Source organism: Aspergillus terreus, genomic scaffold (assembly GCF_000149615.1).
Source record: "Aspergillus terreus NIH2624 scaffold_11 genomic scaffold, whole genome shotgun sequence".
Classification (NCBI taxonomy): Eukaryota; Fungi; Ascomycota; class Eurotiomycetes; order Eurotiales; family Aspergillaceae; genus Aspergillus; species Aspergillus terreus.
The window spans coordinates 1,460,205-1,477,312 of record NT_165934.1 but is presented as its reverse complement, the minus strand read 5'-3'; the positions used below and the strand labels follow the sequence as shown (position 1 = coordinate 1,477,312).

The window sequence follows — 17,108 nt, the reverse complement described above, 5'->3', positions numbered from 1 at the left end:
GCAGCTTCCAATTGTGCGGTAGAAAATCCCCACGTTGTGGTTCACTTGCTGAAAAAAGGTGCATGTACTTGGCCGGGTAGGAAGGGGGAAGCATGCAATCAGAATGGAGAACCGTCCCCGAAGAGATAGAGAAAAAAAACCCCAAGGGAGCTTAATTTACTACCGTCCTCTAAGTCTGTCACAACCCTGAAGGCATGGCAGCCTACTTACATATTAGCTAGGCAAGACGCGGTGGACGTTGGCGATAGAAATAGGATGGGGCAGGAGCTTCGTCCGATTTCATTGCTTTCCGAGGGAGGTAATTGGCAATTCCTAGAGGCGAAGCATATTATATGTCCTGGTATTGGTGATCCGATGATGAGATCTTGCATGCTGGCCTCAAGAATAGCATCCGAAGCAACGTATACATTGGAGGCCCTACTTGTAATCACCGGTAATATATCTCTCGGCTACATTCGCTTGTGTAGGCACAACCTTAACCAGCGGATGGAATGGCGTCCATCGCATGCACAGGATAGGATTCGTTCTAAGATTGAACAAGTTATTCGCGGACGTGAACTTTGACATCCTTCTAAAGTATATATTATGACCGAGAGAGGATTTGTCCTGCTGATAAGCTCAATCTAGAATATAGATCCCCTGTTCGTGCGTAGGGAGATGAGCTGATATTACATTTACCTACAGCTCGAAGCCTCATTTACCGGGATCTGATAATATGGCGTTTCTTGGTCGATCATGTACTTCTTCCTTTTTGTATTTGTGCCTACTTTGAATGACCTCTAGATCGCATGTAAGCCTTATCGCGGGGTTCTTTAGTGTGAAATATTTGATACAATAAACTAGCATTGGCTGGCCCTTGCCCGGGTCACCTTATATCCAAAGAATCTAGGGTACCACTGGTCTCTCCATTGACTAAAGTCTGGGGTTCTGAGGTCTTAGTTACATACATCTAAAAAGCCACTCTTAGTCTGCTGGATCCGTGCTAGGAAGATCCTGGTCCTAAGCTCACAACTATTGTCTTTAAACCTTAACGGAGCATTCGATACTCTTTGCGTGAAACCCGAAATTCGCACCGCGCTCATCAAACCCGGTTCTCTTACCCTTAATCCATGGGCATCCCTTCTCCGAATAGACCGTGCAGAGACTTCCCCCGTCGGCGGAGCCGGAGATGAACGGCTTCCCGTTCGAGGAGACGAGGTTCTTGCAGCGTCCGTTCGACTTAACATGATAGCAATTCTTTTGATTCTTTTTCTTGCAAACTCGACCGCCACTGTCGAAAATTCCGCGCTCTTCAATATGGCTGGCGGTCACATCGTCTTCTATTTATCTATTAGTCTCAGTTATCTAACAGCTATACCAGGCTCGGTTACCTTCGTTGTCTTCGGCAAATAGAGAGTTGTCGCCCTGCTCGTCCTCAGATGCGAAGGGAGCAGATTCGTATCCAGCCGGATCTACCTATATCGTTAGGATTGCTCCATAGGCGACGGGGCTCAGCGACATTACCAAAAGTGTCGTCAATAGGGATAAGCTCGGCATCCTCTGCGGGCGTCTGAGGAACTGCAGAGGAGAAAGCAGTAGCAGCCAAGAAAGTGGAGATCAAGTATACAGCGCGCATATTGACTTAGTCCTAGCTGCTCAGAATATCTCTGAAGATGAACACTTGGGAAGCCGTTGTCGTATTGTTTGGGTTTCATTAGACATCATGACGACGGGGCCATCGGCCTTTTATCCTCTGAGCATGGCTCAAGATACTCAATGCAATGACGATAACCCGTAAGCAAAAGTCGGCGGAGTACCGGCGGAAAGTCTCGTTAAACGTAACGCAAGCTGAAGCCAATGCAAATTCCAAGCGGCTATACTGCTTTTACACATGGACCTAGCCGGTGTTAGGGGCATGGCGCGAGGGCTTCTGCGGGCGCCCCTTGGCATTTATAATGCGACCCATAAACACGAGCTCATTGTGCCCAGTTTCTGAACCTCAGCTAACACATATATAGAGCTATTACAGCCGATACGTAGCTTGGGTATGTGCTTTGCGATGTAACCTCGGGTAGAACTGACCTAAATCGAATCGGCTTGGGCTTCTAACAGGGAAAGGTAGTGCCCTAGTCAGCGTGGCTGAGTCGTGTTCCCTGAGCCCCCTCGTATCCTAGAAATGATACGTGCTCATGCTGATTAGTTCAAAATATATCATAAGCTCTGTTGTTTATTTATAGCAGCCATGATGATGTCAATTTTCATGGCTTAGGCTAACCAGATCCAGGCTATAGTCTTATTCTTCTTGTTTTCATTCTTTCGATTCCCTCATTCCGTACTACCTTCCCCGGCCAGGCCCACTGTATACGACTAACTCCGCACTTCCAACCACAAATGGAGCAGGCCAAGCCAGTACGTCAAACCGATATCCGACGATTTCGACGATGATTACAGCCGCCAATATGTCAGAGTTGCATGGGAGTCCTATGGGGGATGTCATTGTCTACTGTTTCTTAATGTTGGTAGTACTTGGATAGAATAACTATCAAATGTATCCTGGATATCCTACAAATCTGGTTCTCGGGCTTGTGTAACGCGACAACGAATCATAACGTCACTTGTGCAATGGTAATTGCCCAGATATAACCGCTCTCGGAGATTAGAACTTTGACGGTCTCTAGCTTTCTAGCTCTGTCTCTATCTCATGGGATGGGCCGGCCTAGAACCGAGCCTGTGATATCACTAAGAGTATAATGGTTGATTTCATATGTACTGTATACGTCTACCAGATAGTGTGGTGCAAACATATTATATTCATATTGTAATAGGGAAAGGGGGACGTGCAAATATGAAACCTACGGAGTAGTGATACACTCTACTCCCGGGGCTTCCTATAGGATAGAGCAGTCAAATATCCTCCACATGAATCTACGTATATAATGGTGCAACCATCTCTTTGTACCTCAGCATCTACGACCTTTTGTTGTTGAAATTGGAGATAATATAATATCTTAAGACCTTCGAGCAATCTCTTGTGCTGCTCAGAACTAGCATAATACATCATGGCCGCTCCACGAGGCAAAGTTATGAACGGCCCATATGGTGGAATGGGCGGCGTCTACTACAATGAACAGCATGGAGAACATAAAATAAAGTAGATCGATGCTTGGGGACGGAGCTATAGGGGATACGATGTTCTGAACGGATTTCAGTTTACCTGGGATGACAACTACCAGGGCCACCTCATCGGTCACAAGAACGCCAATATCCACAGTGGATTTAAGTTTAAGGCGGTGAAAGAATAAACAAGATGATTCTCTATGCTGGTGATGGCGAAGGCTTTGTCAATTGCTTTGAATTCGATACAAACAAGGGCCGCCACTATACCATTGGTGGAAAGGAGGGTAAAGTTAACTATCTTAGCCGCCTGGGGACTGGCGACTGAATTAGAGCAAAGGGCAGAGATAAAATTCATGGCTGTGGAGGAGTCGTCGATAATATAGAAATTTACTTCAAGACCTAAGGGCCCGTGATTTATTGGTAATGGCTCTAGTAAATATGGCGTTATATTTTTAGTTATTCATATTTGTGAAGTGCCTTAGTATAGGGTTTTCTTCGGTGTACACTGTTTCCCCCATACTTTCATACGAATGCAAAGGCCATTAAATATACCCTGCTGAAAGTGCCGCAACCGTTGTCTACCTAGGTATCAAACCACCGGCTCCCATCCTATCAACTAAAACCCACAACAGCCGACAGACATCCTGCGACCACCGCATCCAGCTCAGTGTCACGCTTGTTTACTGAGTTCCCAAATGTTCCTTGATTGCTCCACCTCGAATCCCTGTAAGCTGTACAACCGCTCCGAACTGAGTGACGGGATGGATGTTGAACACAGATGGGAGGTGCCCAGAGGCTCCTTTCACTATCAGCGCCATGCACATGTTGTCCACAGGCAACGAACAACCCGCCATCACGCACCGCATCGCCCCCTAGCAACCCAATGACACTCTGACAGCAGCACAAAAAACACTCCGCACGCACTTTCGCGCCTTTGAAGACATGCTCGGTCGCGCAAAGCTTGACTCCGAGCCGCAGTTTACCTTTACATAATGGACTGGGATGAGTTCGGGGCTCTAGTGCCGGATCTGGAAGTGATCCTGATTATACGCCGGCTTGGCGGGGGCGGGCATGGGTGAGGTTGCAGGACACTTGGGGACAATATTCCTCGATGAAGGGCTTCAAACTGCGCAACAAATGCAGGTAGCAAACAACAGAATACACAGCACATAGATAAATCAAGCATAGGTTATGGATGCCCAATACGGTAGAACAGTGATACGACTCAACAGGTCTCTGACTTTCTATATGAGAAACTGCTATCCAACCCAGACAAAAGAACAGAAAACCAATAGAAAGCTATGGCATACAGCCTACAGTCCCCCAGCAGAGCAAATCTTCTCAGCAGCTGGGACACGTTGCGCATACCGATCAGGATACGCAGAGACCTGCACCTTTTGGCAAAGCTTGCCGACATCCATTGTCTTCCAGCCGCTGATATTCTTCATCTTGGCAAAAAACTGGGAGGCGGAACGTGCAGGGTCCATATCTGCGGCGATATTGGGGTAGTAGACAGCGCGTTGCTGGAAGATGCCGACGCTGTCGTAGTCGTGGCCGACGGCATCATGAGGGTAGTTGAGGGACGCGGGGACCTTGCTGTTGGCATAGATCAAGATGTTAGACTATAAAGGGTAAGCGTCAGTACCGACTATGACTAAGGACTCTAGAAGCTCAGAACGACTACTCACCTCCACTAGAGCAGTTGCAATACCAGCCAGACAACCTTGACGACCGAGGCCTTCCTTCTTTGCTTCGTCAATAATCTTGTGGGCGTGAGAGGATTGAGTAGCAGTGAGTCCGGGAAGATTGCCACTGCCACTGCCACTTCCGCCATCACTGCCCCCATCGCAGTGCTTAGTGACATAGCCGGTGGAACCGGTCTTCACGTAGTAATCAGCGACATAGCAGCCGTCGGACGTCTTGTCCCAGAGGTTATCTCCCTTGACGTCGGTGCCAGCAGCTTGGCAGACAATTGATATCTCATGTCCTTTGGGGTAAGACTTGACCACGGCATGACTTGTGCCGGGACCAGAGCGGCAGTTGACTCCATCGCCGGTAATAGGGTATGCGGCGGCCAGGGGTACCGTGGCAGCAAATGAAAGGGCAGTGACAAGATGATACAACATGATGATCGGTGATTGTTTGAAGAGACTGGAGAAGGATAATGTTTGAACGATTGCCTTGATATGAAAATATTGTGTGCGGTACAAATTAGAACCACCCTGACTTGAGAGGAGGAGCTTCCTTTATATAATGGAGCTGGAGTACCCAGTAATAGCTATAAATGATTTCGGGGAGTCATCTAGACCAGTTTTTCTCCGTATTCTCTTGAAGTAGATAGGCAGCAAGGGTAAAATCCCCATAGTCAACTATGAACACGGAGGCGCCAATTTCCTCGTATAGAAGGGTAAGCGTAATCAGGAATTGCTCCGGTTCTGCCTCGGAAATTACATCAATCAGCACGTGTTCGTATAAGGAACAATAGCCCCCATATTTACAAGGCCCAACTACTCGGTCGAGTGTCTAGCCTACCTCAGTATATGTCCAGCTTAACTTCTTCTGGGGCGGTCCGAATGGCTGATCTCGGATGCTACCGCGATACGAAGCTTAGCGTTCGTATCGCTCCACTTGGACTGCCAGTTACACTATCACCAAAAATAGATGGCAATTTTGCATCTCGTATTGATCGGCGAGTAATCAGCTTAATTTAGAACCACTGATTCTGTGGATATCTGGTTGGAATGTTCTCCCTACAGCCTACGCCGCTTATGTCAAGCCCTAAAACTCTCTTTTTATGGATGTGGATGATTTACAGGCTCTAGCAACAAACCGAGGCACGAGTAGTCAAAAATAGGCTATAACCAAGTTTAAGAAACAATACTGCTTTGGGTGATTTTACTTGACACTGTCGACCCGTTGTTTGATGCACATGATCATTTCGCCCCAAAGTAGAATTCATGATACTCTATGAAACTCCGATGTTCCCGTCTCCATGTAGAGGTGACCCAGACCGAGGCTATCGAGTACGGCACATTGTGTGAGCCTAAAGTGGTCTCGGTCAAGCAAGCGAAGGGGACAACCACATAGCAGATTAGCTTTCCCAATTTAATTCCAGACGCGTACACTTCAGTACTACAGGAGGTTTTTGGTTGCAGTTTGGGGAGTAATATCCTGGCTATAGGCGATGGAACGTCGGTGTATGGAACCCCAAGGTGAATAGAAGCTTCAATCACGCAAAATGCACTGTAATTACGTTCCTTCGTATACTGAGACATTACGACGAAGAAAGCTTCTTTACGAGCTCTTTGCAGATCAGGGTCGTAGTTCTAATATCCGCTCATCGTATTTCGGCCCGTCGGTGGTTACATCGCATGGCATGACGGGGATAATCCGACACTTCCCAGCCTTTTGGAAATAGGCGCCACGGCCAACATTGTCCTAATTAGATCCCAGTTTAGCCGAGGAAAGCATATGGCAAAGATCGAAGGATTAGTAGTAAGAAAGCAAATCACTCGCTCTGGTTTGATGAATGAGGCTTCCACCAAAGGTATAAAGTCATCCAACTTCCCACTGTTTCTGTGATTTTCTTCGCACAATTGGCACAATATTTCCTGCAAGATCACCTACACACAAAGTCACCTCATTATTTCGGTTTGGCATCATGCAACTTACCAACTTGTTTCTTTCCCTAGCTGCGGCCCTTTCAATGGCCAATGCGTACACCATTAGCGGCAGTGAAGTCAACTGCCGTACCGGTCCTTCAACGAACGATGGGATTACCAAAACATACAAAAAGGGTGACGATGTGAAGCTTTCGTGCCAGACATATGGTGAAAGCATCCAGGGGAGCACTATTTGGGACAAGACAACTGATGGATGCTACGTGGCCGACTACTACGTGAAGACGGGCACCAGCGGAATGGTCACTGGAGAGTGCGGTGGCGGCAGCTCCGGTGGTGGCAGCTCGTCCTACAAGGGCAAGATCAGCCGGAAGGAGATCATCTCTCGTGGTCAATATTGGGTCTCGCGTCACGTTCCCTACTCCATGAACAAGGAGTATCCGGACCCTCAGGGCCGCAAATACCGCACAGACTGTTCGGGCTTTGTCAGCATGGCCCTCCATGCAGCAGCGCCAGGCTACAACACTGTCAGTCTCCCGGACATCGCCAAACCTATTTCCTGGAACGACCTTCAGCCTGGTGACCTTGTCGGCACCTTAGGTCCTGGCACTGGTGGTGCAGCTGGTCACGTCACTTTGTTCCATTCCTGGGCGGACAGTTCGAAGAAAGAGTACAACACACTGGAATGCCGCGGCACATATGGTTGCGTCGCGTACAAGCGCCCTGTTGGTTGGAAGGATGGCAGTTTCACGGCGAAGCCTTACAGATACACCCATGTCGTTGATTAGGCTAGAGCAAAGGAAAATGCGATTCTGGTATTGGGCAAGGACTCGATTTTGTGTTTGTGTTCTGCAGAGAGCAATGGGTGGTGGAAGGAGGTGTGAGCATGGAGTGAATGTATTTATTGGCTCAAGACATTAAACAGAGGTTAGCAGAAGGAGTATTTGTCATTTTCAGTTTTGAAATTCATGGGTTATTTATCAGTAGCAATAGTGTTACGGTGATTGATTGCCCTAATAGGGCTCTCCTGGATTGTAAAGGAGCATTCGGGGCACCATTGTAGTCCCATGGATCTATGAGCATGCAGACATGATGTAAAGCAGATTAACACCGTGAACATCTGGCCGGTTGGGTTTATTGCAAAGGTTAGAGGGGATGAGAATGGTGTCCAGCGAGTGGGAAGAAGGGAGCTTTTTCCCAGAATCCAGGCACAACAACACTGCATCGTGATTCTCCCGCAGGACTCCATGCATATCACAAGCCAGGCAATTTCCGAAGTGGGAAATCTATGCGATTATAGACCTTACAAGTCTGGTATCTTAGGTCCCTTCTAGATAAGGATCACTTATACAGAGAAGACTTCTACGAAGTTGTCTTGCAGGTCTAATCTATCCGTCACGAGGTGGAGACAGCGGGCTTGGGTCCGTGAACAATATATATATGTCGGTCAGGCGACGACATTGCAAAACATGAGGAAATGCAACATGCTTACACCTCGCATTCTAAGTGTAATAGGTAGAGTGTCGTTGATCTAACAGAGACGCTTTCTTTTTAGATTCTTCCATAGATAAAACATTCTCCCTACTAAACGAAGTGCTGAGAGGCCTGGTTTCAGTCTGTCTGCTGCTTCCCTAGCAAGGTGGCTAGACTCGTCGTCTGTGGAGTCATTAAATCATTGTTTAGCCCACAAGGGATTGACAAGGTTCACTGCGCTTTCAGCCTGGAGAATACTTGTGGTATGATCCAAATAATCCGCTGGCCCGGCATGGTGGATGAGTTCCGAACTGCTATCCCAAACAGGGAATATGACAGAATTTAATAGACGGCGACAAAAGACAGTAGTCTGCTTGCGAAGGTTGAAAAGAGTCGTGATAGGAACTAGACATAAGGCCTAGGCGGAATGCTTGCTGCAAACAGCACAGGTGATATAATATACTGTAAGAGGGTAATGCGAAAGAGGTCGACTTATTGGTGGGCCTAATGCATCAGACACCTTTGACATGAAGTAGCTAATCAAAATCCTACTGGAGGGGAGCCACATTTGGTTACATATCTCCTACATTAGGACGTAGCAAACATTTCTATGGTAGCACTAGACGGCCAGCTCTGGAACATTCAATTTGGAACGGTCTAGCCTCCTCCCAAAATGCAATTCATTAGTCGGCCCAGTACCATTTATGAAACAATTGTCCTATTGCTCCACTATCTGAATTCTGGCTATGGGCTTTGATAATGCACTAATAGTATCTAGGTTGGTATTGCTGGCTTGATGCCGCTTGGGATAGACCCCGTTGAACCGCAATGTAAGATGGATACGTATGACTATACAAGGTCGGATTATAACATGCTGATTTACATTGCATACGGAACAGCAACAACCCGGAACGGCCAGTATTTGATTCCATGGTTGTAAGATCGGAAACCTTGTGGTAATAATTAAGATAATCTTTGTCTATTAGAACACCTGACCAATGGTAATATTGACGTAGCCTTGGTTGTCTAGAATTTCAACCTCGAAAGATTTGTATATCTGAAATGCCCTTCCTTTGCATGTACCTGTGAGGGTTTAGAATATAATTGTTCTGGGGAAGCAGGAGTAGTAGTATTAGTATTGATTAACCTGTACTAGCCTGCCTCTCGAGTGGCTGCCATGCAGCGTGGCCATCGCGAAGCGAGCCTGGCTATGGGATGGGCAACCCTGGGCTAGTAATGTGACCTTAATTCCAATACTCCTGATTCACTCCAGCAACATAGTGATGCAAGCTTCGCCACCGTCGACCAAACTACCTACAACCTAAATTATAAACAAAGTAGCTCCAACTGGGGAAGCTCACCAGCGGCCCCCGCATCAGCCGATCTATATCAAACGTTCCCCGTTCTCGACCGTTTCTACACCATTTCTTGGCCGTTTTCGGAAAGTCCACCACCCGAACCCCCGGAAAAGAAAGCCTACCCCACAGAAGTGAAGGAACCGGAATCATGGTAGGTATGGGGTTAGTTTAGGTTCGGGGCGCGGGAAGACCGCCGATTGGGCGGTTTTGGTGGAAATCGCAGCTTAAGCTCAAGGGATATCTATATCGAGAAGCATGTCGTATGCCAAGAAAGCGTCAGACGATGTGCGACATTTGCTTTTGGGCTCTTCTTTGATTCTAGACTCCATAGATGGATATTATTGTTGATCAGAATGACATATTTCAACTCGCTGCTTGTCAATATATAAGCTGTGCAGATGGGGCTTTCCGACCTCCCTGACTTGTAACAATCCAGATCTTAATACGCAAGAAAATTGCTGAATTACCTTTAATATGAAGTGCTCGCTCTATATCATCAGTGTGCTGCTGCATATTACGATGCAGTTAGCAGGAGCAAACCCAGTTGCACACTCAGAGCCCGACTCTCCTGCTTTGGAAGAGAGACAGATGACCCCTACAAGCTCGCCTGGACCGACTACCGCCCCTAGTATGACTGCCACTCCCACTAAGACCCCTACTACCAGCACGCACACCGCGACTAGCACCACTAAGACGACTGCCTCCTCCACGAAGGCCACCACTACAAGCAAGCCTGGCTCGACTAGCACCACTCCTACTACAAGCAAGCCTGGCTCAACTAGCACCACTCCTACTACAAGCAAGCCGGGCTCGGGCAGCAGTACTATAAGCGCGCCGACTAGCCCCCCAACTCCGGTCCCTATCCCGAATACCCCACCTCCTCTTACCGTTATTGTTAATGTCGCTATTGCCATTGCCATCTCTGGTGGCAGTGGGCAGGATGCAGCGGCTGCTGTTGCTGCTGCGGTTTCCTCCTCTGGTGAAGGAACTGTTGTCGCCACTGCCGCTGCCGCCGCTGCCGCCGGCGGGGCTAGTGCAAAGGATGTCGCTGTTGTTGCCGCGGCTGCGGCCGCGGCCTCCTCTGGTGCTAATGGAGAGGATGTCTCTGCGGCTGCTGCTGCTGCTAACTCCGGCTCTGGCGGAGATAGTGCTGCTGCTGCCGCCGCCTCGGCCGTTGCCTCCGCCGGCGCTAGTGGATGGAATGTTGCCGCAGTTGCCGCCGCCGCCGCCGCCGCCGCCTCTGATGGTAGTGGAGGGGATACCGCCGCCGCCGCCGCTGCTGCAGCCGCCTCCTCCTGTGGAGGTGGTGTCGCCGCCGCCGCCGCTGCCGCTGCCGCCTCCGGTGGGGTTAATGGAATCGATGCCGCTGTAGTTGCTGCCGTCGCTGCCGTCGCCCGACGCCGGCGCTAGTGGAGGGGATGCCGCAGCCGCTGCTTCTGCTGTCTCCTCTGCCGTGGGTGGAAAGAGTGCTGCCGCCACCGCCGCCGCCAGCGCTGCCTCCGCCGGTGGTAGCGGAGGAGGTGTTGCTGCCGCTGCCGCCGCTGCTGCTGTCGCCGACTCTGGTGCTAGTGGTGAGAATACTGCCGCCGTCGCCGCTGTTGTCGCTGCCGCTGGTGGTAGCGGATGGAATGGCGCCGTTACTGCTGCTCAGGATTCCGCCGCTAGTGGTAAAAATGCAACAGATGTTGCCGGCGCTGCCATTAGCGGCAGTAGCACCAACGGTACTGGAATTGGGCAAAACAGCACTCAAATCTTTAGACCATTCTGGCATGACAAGGCTCCGAGTCGCGCCAGAGCTCTCTTTGGCAGGGCTAAACTTAACTTATTCATCTAGTCTTGCCGCAAACAAGTGAGTTCTTAAGTGAGTTCTTAACAATAGCATATGTGGTAGCTACAAACTGGCGCTAACTTCATCCAAACGTGCTGTTACAAAGTCCAGGATAATACATTCATGGCAAATATGAGCCCAAAGGCTGCTGTAAGTTGATCCACACTTCCCAAGCTTTCTATCGCTAGGTACTATACTTATAACCCTCTAGATGGGTCAACAGCATCATATAAATGATCTTACCCATTTTAATGGTGACTACTAATGAAGAATATCCTATGGTGCCTTTTTCACAGTGACTTTCACGGGTCGTATTGGGCTATCACTTAATTCTGATTTGATTTAATATTTGTTTGATTTCTTCGGTTTTAATTTTTACGCGTATCCGGAACTAATCACAGGGCATAATGTTGAGTCGTTGTGGAGAAGTAATATGGTTATGTACTGATCTAGGTCTATTTTAATAAACCATATAATAAGAGAACTATTATGCGCTGGATACATGTATTATCCTAAATATGGGCGTCTGGGAGTCAATAACTGCTACTGGCAAAGTTAAATGTGTTAAATCTTAGGAATCCACCTAAGCTGCGCAACCTGCCAGCGTAGTAGCTGAAGCATGGGATTGACTGAAACTTACTAGTCCGAAGAGGTGACGATACTTATTCTAGAAGCGCGTCGGCTTCTAAGAACTTTATTAAGGCTGCTAGGATCTAACACAACGATCCTAATCTTATCAAGGCATTGGTAGGGAAAACCGCGTTCCGTCCGGACCTACTAAGAGGTTCCCCTATAGGTGGTCCGAGCGGTCTGTTATGATTAATTCAATCATTTCAATGTCTCATTCTTTAGGCATATATCAGAAAACAATCATAAACAAGGCATGCACTCTGAAGCAGCTAAACCCAAGGTTGAGCACGCCGTTTCGGCAGAACGGAAACCATCTCCTCTTCACGAGCCAACAGCGCCGCACTCTGCGTCCTGATCCCCGCAAAAAGATATACAAGCGTGGCAATCACCTCAGGCAGGAATCCCAGCACCACACGGACAGCCAGCGACCCAGTGATGGGGTTAAGCGACGCCCTCTGCGTGCACAGCGCCGCAACACTGTAGAAGACTCGGATGCCGATTAAAATGAGCGAGAAGGCGATGGCCGTAAGCAGCTGTTCGCAAGACATTAACATAGCATTCGGATGTATGCGGGGGCCAAGTACTTACGACTGTCCCCGCTCTCGCGAGAGAGGGATTCCCTCCCCGTGGAACAATAAACGAGAAGGCGGTCCAGCCAGCCAAACCCCCCCACGCGGCAGCCAGAATCGCAATACCCACCTTGGCCATCCTCTCGGCCTTGTCGAGGGGTTGCTCGTGTTGCTGGAGTTTCGCAGAGCCGGCCGCGGTTAAGGCGACGCCTGCGACAACCAGCATATGGTAGGCAAGGACGAAGACCCATTCCATTTTTTTATCGACGGGTTGAATGCGATAGTGTCGACTGTTGGATTTAGCATAATTCTCGGATTTGGGGACTGAGTACTAACGCTTCATGTAGAATGCCGGCTGTTGCGAGAAGGAGAGGAGAAAGACCGACGCTGGAGATGATATTAGCGGCGCCGCTGGTGTCGTTGATTGCGAGCGCGCCGCCGATGATGCGGAGGGTGCAAAAGAAGAACAGAAAAAGCCATCCTAGAAGACCGTAGCGACCGTGTCGGACAAGGAGGTAGAGGACCGGTATGGCGAGGACTGCATAGATCGCGCAGGTGGCCGCAGAGAGAGAGTTGGTCATTGTGCAGGTCACTTTTGTTGAAAAGCCACTGCTTTCTTCCTATCTTGACTGAGGAGAAAGAACAGGAGGCGCAACACAAAGGCAGCACGAGCGATAAATAAGACGAACAGGCCTTGGGGGCCATTAGGGCAAGACAGCCTTGTTGGGTATAGCACTTGTCGATCTGTCAGCCGCTGCTGCGCCATGTTGCCAACAGAACAAAGATCGACATACTCTCGTATCAAGCATTCCTGTGAGAGGCTGGGCGCGAGCTTGTCCACTCTGTTGACCAGCCAGAGATCAAAGGAGCCGCAGACACGAGCCTTTGGCCCCTCGGCGGTGGAGAAGCGATGTTATTGTGGGGACCCTAGATATAAGGCAGAAATAAACGGTGCCCACTCCCACCCCATCAAAACAGCCTTGTCAAACGTACGGTTTGCAAGATCAAGTCCTTAATGATACTAAGCTTAGGGGAAATTGTATAGGTCTACCATCAGCACTGTCTGGGTCAGGCTGTGACGTGATTTGGTCGGATGCACCAGTAATGCTGGCCTTCCTGCAGGAAGCACCCAGTGTGGAGGAAATATATCTTAGCTAGGTTCTGCGAGCATCACTTCCCGACAACAACATGGTCACCCATGCATTTGACCAATTCAACTAGCAGAGAGAATGGATGAGGAACTATTATTGATGTATTTACAAACGGAATATTACTTGGAGACAATCGACCGGATGACCCCGCCGCTGGATATTATGTTTTACCTGGGCCATGATAGAGCCCGCAGAAGCACAGGCAATATCATTGTATTTAGCAGGGATGGATTCCTTGCTCGCTCATAGCTGTTTTATGTCGGTGAAGAGTGGAAGATGGTACTTTACGGTAGTATAGAATAGAGGAAAAGAAGGGCTAATAAGCAAGAGGTGCGTGAGGGAGAGTCTATCTACTATTGATCCAACATCGCTCTTCTAAGACCCCCCAAAGCATCATCAATCAGCTTCCCCATCCGATCATTTTCGCATGACGTCCTGGCCCCCTTCAGCGCATCCTCCCAAATTGCCCATCGCTGCCGCGTATACCCCGACCACCCTTCCTCTGCGTATCTCTTTCCCGGCCCAGCACCCGCCGCCTCAGGATATGTGCGATTATTAAGCACATTCGCCCACAGCCGCTCTGCAGCGTAGATGAACCACTGGCAGGCAGCCTCCATCGCCGCTGTATCTCCCAGCGACGTGAGAGGGCCCTCATTCTCAAGTGCCATGGCGATAGTCCAGATGGCCCGTAGGGACTTGTCCAGAGGAGAGAATCGCACTTCTTCCGTGGGAGGTGGATAACAAATATCTGCAGCCTGAGTAAGCTGCGCGAGGAAAGCGTTGAGATTCACCCAGCGATCCCGTTGCCCAGAGTCCATCGTTGCATTGCATGGATCTGGGTATGTTAGCGTCCTGATCCGTTGAATTGGAGAAGAACCATCACCTTTGTAATCGCCACCAAACTCGTACCACGTCTCAAGCTCTGTGTAGCCGAATGACGGCATGTCTGTCCAGAGGGTATCCCCCTGGACCCTCAGTGGCTCGTTCGTGGATGGATCAACGGCAATCTGTTTCTGGAGCCGAGTTATAAACTCGACCAGCGTGGTGTGTTTGGATGGCTCTAGGCGTTGAGCGAGCTCCAACACCGCAAGCGAGATATTGTAGTCTGGGAGACCGATACCCCCTTGCTTGTTTGGACCATGAATGGACAATGCAGTCATAGTCATGTCGATAACGCCTTGGACTGCATCTTGCGCTGTGACATCGTTCCTGACTACTTTGTCGAGCAGTTTGAACTCAACGGAGTTTTCGATTTGCAGGATAAAATTCTCTTTTCCCATTTTGAAGGGTTGCAGGTAAGAAAGAAGTAGGTGTTCTTGCGTAGATCGAAAAAGCGAGTTGGGGAAGGTGGAAAGTAGAAACTTCGACTGACTGATTGATCAAAGAAGGATGAGGGACAACTAAGATCTGCAGAAGCAGATGAGGCTGTACAGACGTAAGGGGCTGTGTTGAATGATGTGTGATTGACACCTGACACGGCCCATCTTGGCTGCAGGGCCAGAAGCTTGTAGTGCTTACTCCCGGCCCCCACTCTTGGCCCCAAGGGTGTAAGGTATCGAGCACTCCTAGCATCTCTACTTTCACTGAGGCCATGATTCATCTTCGAGGGCTGGTCCCAGTATCAAGACAATGATCTATATACAGAACAAACCATGCACAGGGCGAAAACCTGGGGCCAAATCATAGAGGACAGTTCAGCCTTGGCCATCGAGGGCACCCTTCTCAGCCTGACGATGAGGCCCTCTAAGAGTGATCTGATATTAGAAGCATGTTGGAATTGCGACGGCTTGAACTAATCAAAAGATATAAAGCCATAAGGGTATCACCGGTCCTCTCATCATTATTATCGACAGAACTAACGGCATCAAAAGTAATCCATTCCGATTCAGAATCCTCTCTCCCGTTCTAAACCCATTGCCCGAAGCACAGCCTCTCGGAATGTTCTTCAATATGAAGTCTATCATTCTTTTCGGACTGATGGTCCTGACCCATGCTTCTCCCGTTCCTCAGCTTAGCAAACGCGCCAAACTCGCCGATTTCCAGTGCCCCGATGGCACCACGTTGTCTGAACATGACATTCGGGAGGCACTGCACCAGTGTCGCAGACTCAACGACGGCTCCATCGGCAAGTATCCGGCCTACTTTGGCAATAGGAGCAACAACCAACAAGTATTTGCCAATATTCCGGATGGCACCGATCTACGGGAATTCCCCATCATCGTGGATGGAGTGTACAGTGGCGGTAAGCTTCCCAAACAGCAGAGACACCGACACAAGCTGACGACTGCAGGCGAACCGGGAGCGTATCGGGTGGTCACGGACTATAAGGACAACCGTGGCGACTTCCGCGGTGTGATGCAACATACCGGCGCAACTGTGGGCGGTGCTTATACGGCCTGCACACGCGTCACAAACACCAAGCGCGAGCTTGGCAAAGACAATGACGACAAGAACAAAGATGACAAGGACAAAGATGACAAGGAAACAGGTGACAAGGAAAAAGGTGACAAGAAGGATAACGTGGAGCGCAGTGTCCAGGTGACTGACACCGTGACCACCGTGGAATCCACCGGCCACACTGTCAGCGACCTGACCACCCGCGGCAACAAGAAGAAGATCGGCAGCGCTACCTGTTCTGACGGTGTGACGCTATCGAAAGACGATGTTGCGAACGCGTTCAAAGAGTGCAAGAAGTGGGATGACTATGGCGTTGGCGGTTATCCGCACAATTTTGGCAACAGGAGCGGCAACAGCCAGGTTTTCGAGGGCGTCACCAAAGACCTGCGCGAGTATCCTATCATTCAAGGTGGAACTTGGACTGGTCAGTGATCAAAATCATGGTTCTGGGATTGACACTGACTATTTGAACAGGCGGCGAACCCGGCAAGTACCGTGTTGTGACCGACTACAAGAACAGCTTTGTTGGAGTGATGATTGAGAGCGCTGGTGCTTCTTTCTCGCGCTGTACTGTCAACGATGAGTAGATTGGACTGTTAGTTTAGTGGGTCTAATGGGTGAGGTTGCAAATTAGGAGCTTAATTGATTTGTCTGTTTCTTCCATAGCCTGTGCTCTGTTAGTCGTCGTGTTCCTTCCCTTGTCGGTGGAATGGAATTGAATTCGATAACGCATGCATTTTTTAAATGCACAGATGCCTTCGCGAAATCATCTTTTGTGCAGGCAATGGAAAAGTCCCTTGCTGGGGACTTGCGGATCCCAGCCGGTCTATGGAATATTGCCCTGAATAACGGGGAACAGCAGGGTTACATTGCTCTCGGGGTGTGCTTCACTTAGTCAATATAGATCAGCATAAATCATCATTTATCTACTAAACTAGATAGTCTTGCCCTCTAACGTCGGGTTGGCAATGATGTATCCAAGACTG

General features: G+C 49.2%; 7 protein-coding genes across 7 annotated transcripts; 3 read left to right on the top strand and 4 right to left on the bottom strand.

Moving 5' to 3' along the window:
* Nucleotides 1-1,020: 1,020 nt before the first annotated feature.
* On the bottom strand, nt 1,021-1,615 carry ATEG_07954 (uncharacterized protein; the record flags this gene model as incomplete). Its single annotated transcript, XM_001216575.1, has 3 exons — nt 1,021-1,319; nt 1,371-1,451; nt 1,504-1,615. 3 exons carry the CDS (start codon nt 1,613-1,615, stop codon nt 1,021-1,023), a joined length of 492 nt encoding a protein of 163 aa, XP_001216575.1.
* Nucleotides 1,616-4,409: 2,794 nt separating this feature from the next.
* ATEG_07953 (uncharacterized protein) lies at nt 4,410-5,222 on the bottom strand (the record flags this gene model as incomplete). Its single annotated transcript, XM_001216574.1, has 2 exons — nt 4,410-4,718; nt 4,785-5,222. 2 exons carry the CDS (start codon nt 5,220-5,222, stop codon nt 4,410-4,412), a joined length of 747 nt encoding a protein of 248 aa, XP_001216574.1.
* A 1,535-nt stretch (nt 5,223-6,757) lies between these two features.
* On the top strand, nt 6,758-7,504 carry ATEG_07952 (putative NlpC/P60-like cell-wall peptidase; the record flags this gene model as incomplete). The annotated part of the gene is made up of 1 exon (XM_001216573.1): nt 6,758-7,504. The coding sequence occupies one exon, from the start codon at nt 6,758-6,760 to the stop codon at nt 7,502-7,504; it is 747 nt and encodes a 248-aa protein (XP_001216573.1).
* A 2,517-nt stretch (nt 7,505-10,021) lies between these two features.
* ATEG_07951 (uncharacterized protein) lies at nt 10,022-11,640 on the top strand (the record flags this gene model as incomplete). The annotated part of the gene is made up of 5 exons (XM_001216572.1): nt 10,022-10,894; nt 11,013-11,268; nt 11,382-11,434; nt 11,487-11,525; nt 11,587-11,640. The coding sequence occupies 5 exons, from the start codon at nt 10,022-10,024 to the stop codon at nt 11,638-11,640; spliced, it is 1,275 nt and encodes a 424-aa protein (XP_001216572.1).
* A 634-nt stretch (nt 11,641-12,274) lies between these two features.
* ATEG_07950 (uncharacterized protein) lies at nt 12,275-13,155 on the bottom strand (the record flags this gene model as incomplete). The annotated part of the gene is made up of 3 exons (XM_001216571.1): nt 12,275-12,538; nt 12,594-12,864; nt 12,911-13,155. The coding sequence occupies 3 exons, from the start codon at nt 13,153-13,155 to the stop codon at nt 12,275-12,277; spliced, it is 780 nt and encodes a 259-aa protein (XP_001216571.1).
* A 923-nt stretch (nt 13,156-14,078) lies between these two features.
* ATEG_07949 (DUF3632 domain-containing protein) lies at nt 14,079-15,005 on the bottom strand (the record flags this gene model as incomplete). The annotated part of the gene is made up of 2 exons (XM_001216570.1): nt 14,079-14,560; nt 14,609-15,005. 2 exons carry the CDS (start codon nt 15,003-15,005, stop codon nt 14,079-14,081), a joined length of 879 nt encoding a protein of 292 aa, XP_001216570.1.
* A 670-nt stretch (nt 15,006-15,675) lies between these two features.
* ATEG_07948 (putative extracellular guanyl-specific ribonuclease) lies at nt 15,676-16,709 on the top strand (the record flags this gene model as incomplete). Its single annotated transcript, XM_001216569.1, has 3 exons — nt 15,676-15,967; nt 16,016-16,546; nt 16,597-16,709. The coding sequence occupies 3 exons, from the start codon at nt 15,676-15,678 to the stop codon at nt 16,707-16,709; spliced, it is 936 nt and encodes a 311-aa protein (XP_001216569.1).
* Nucleotides 16,710-17,108: the final 399 nt, after the last annotated feature.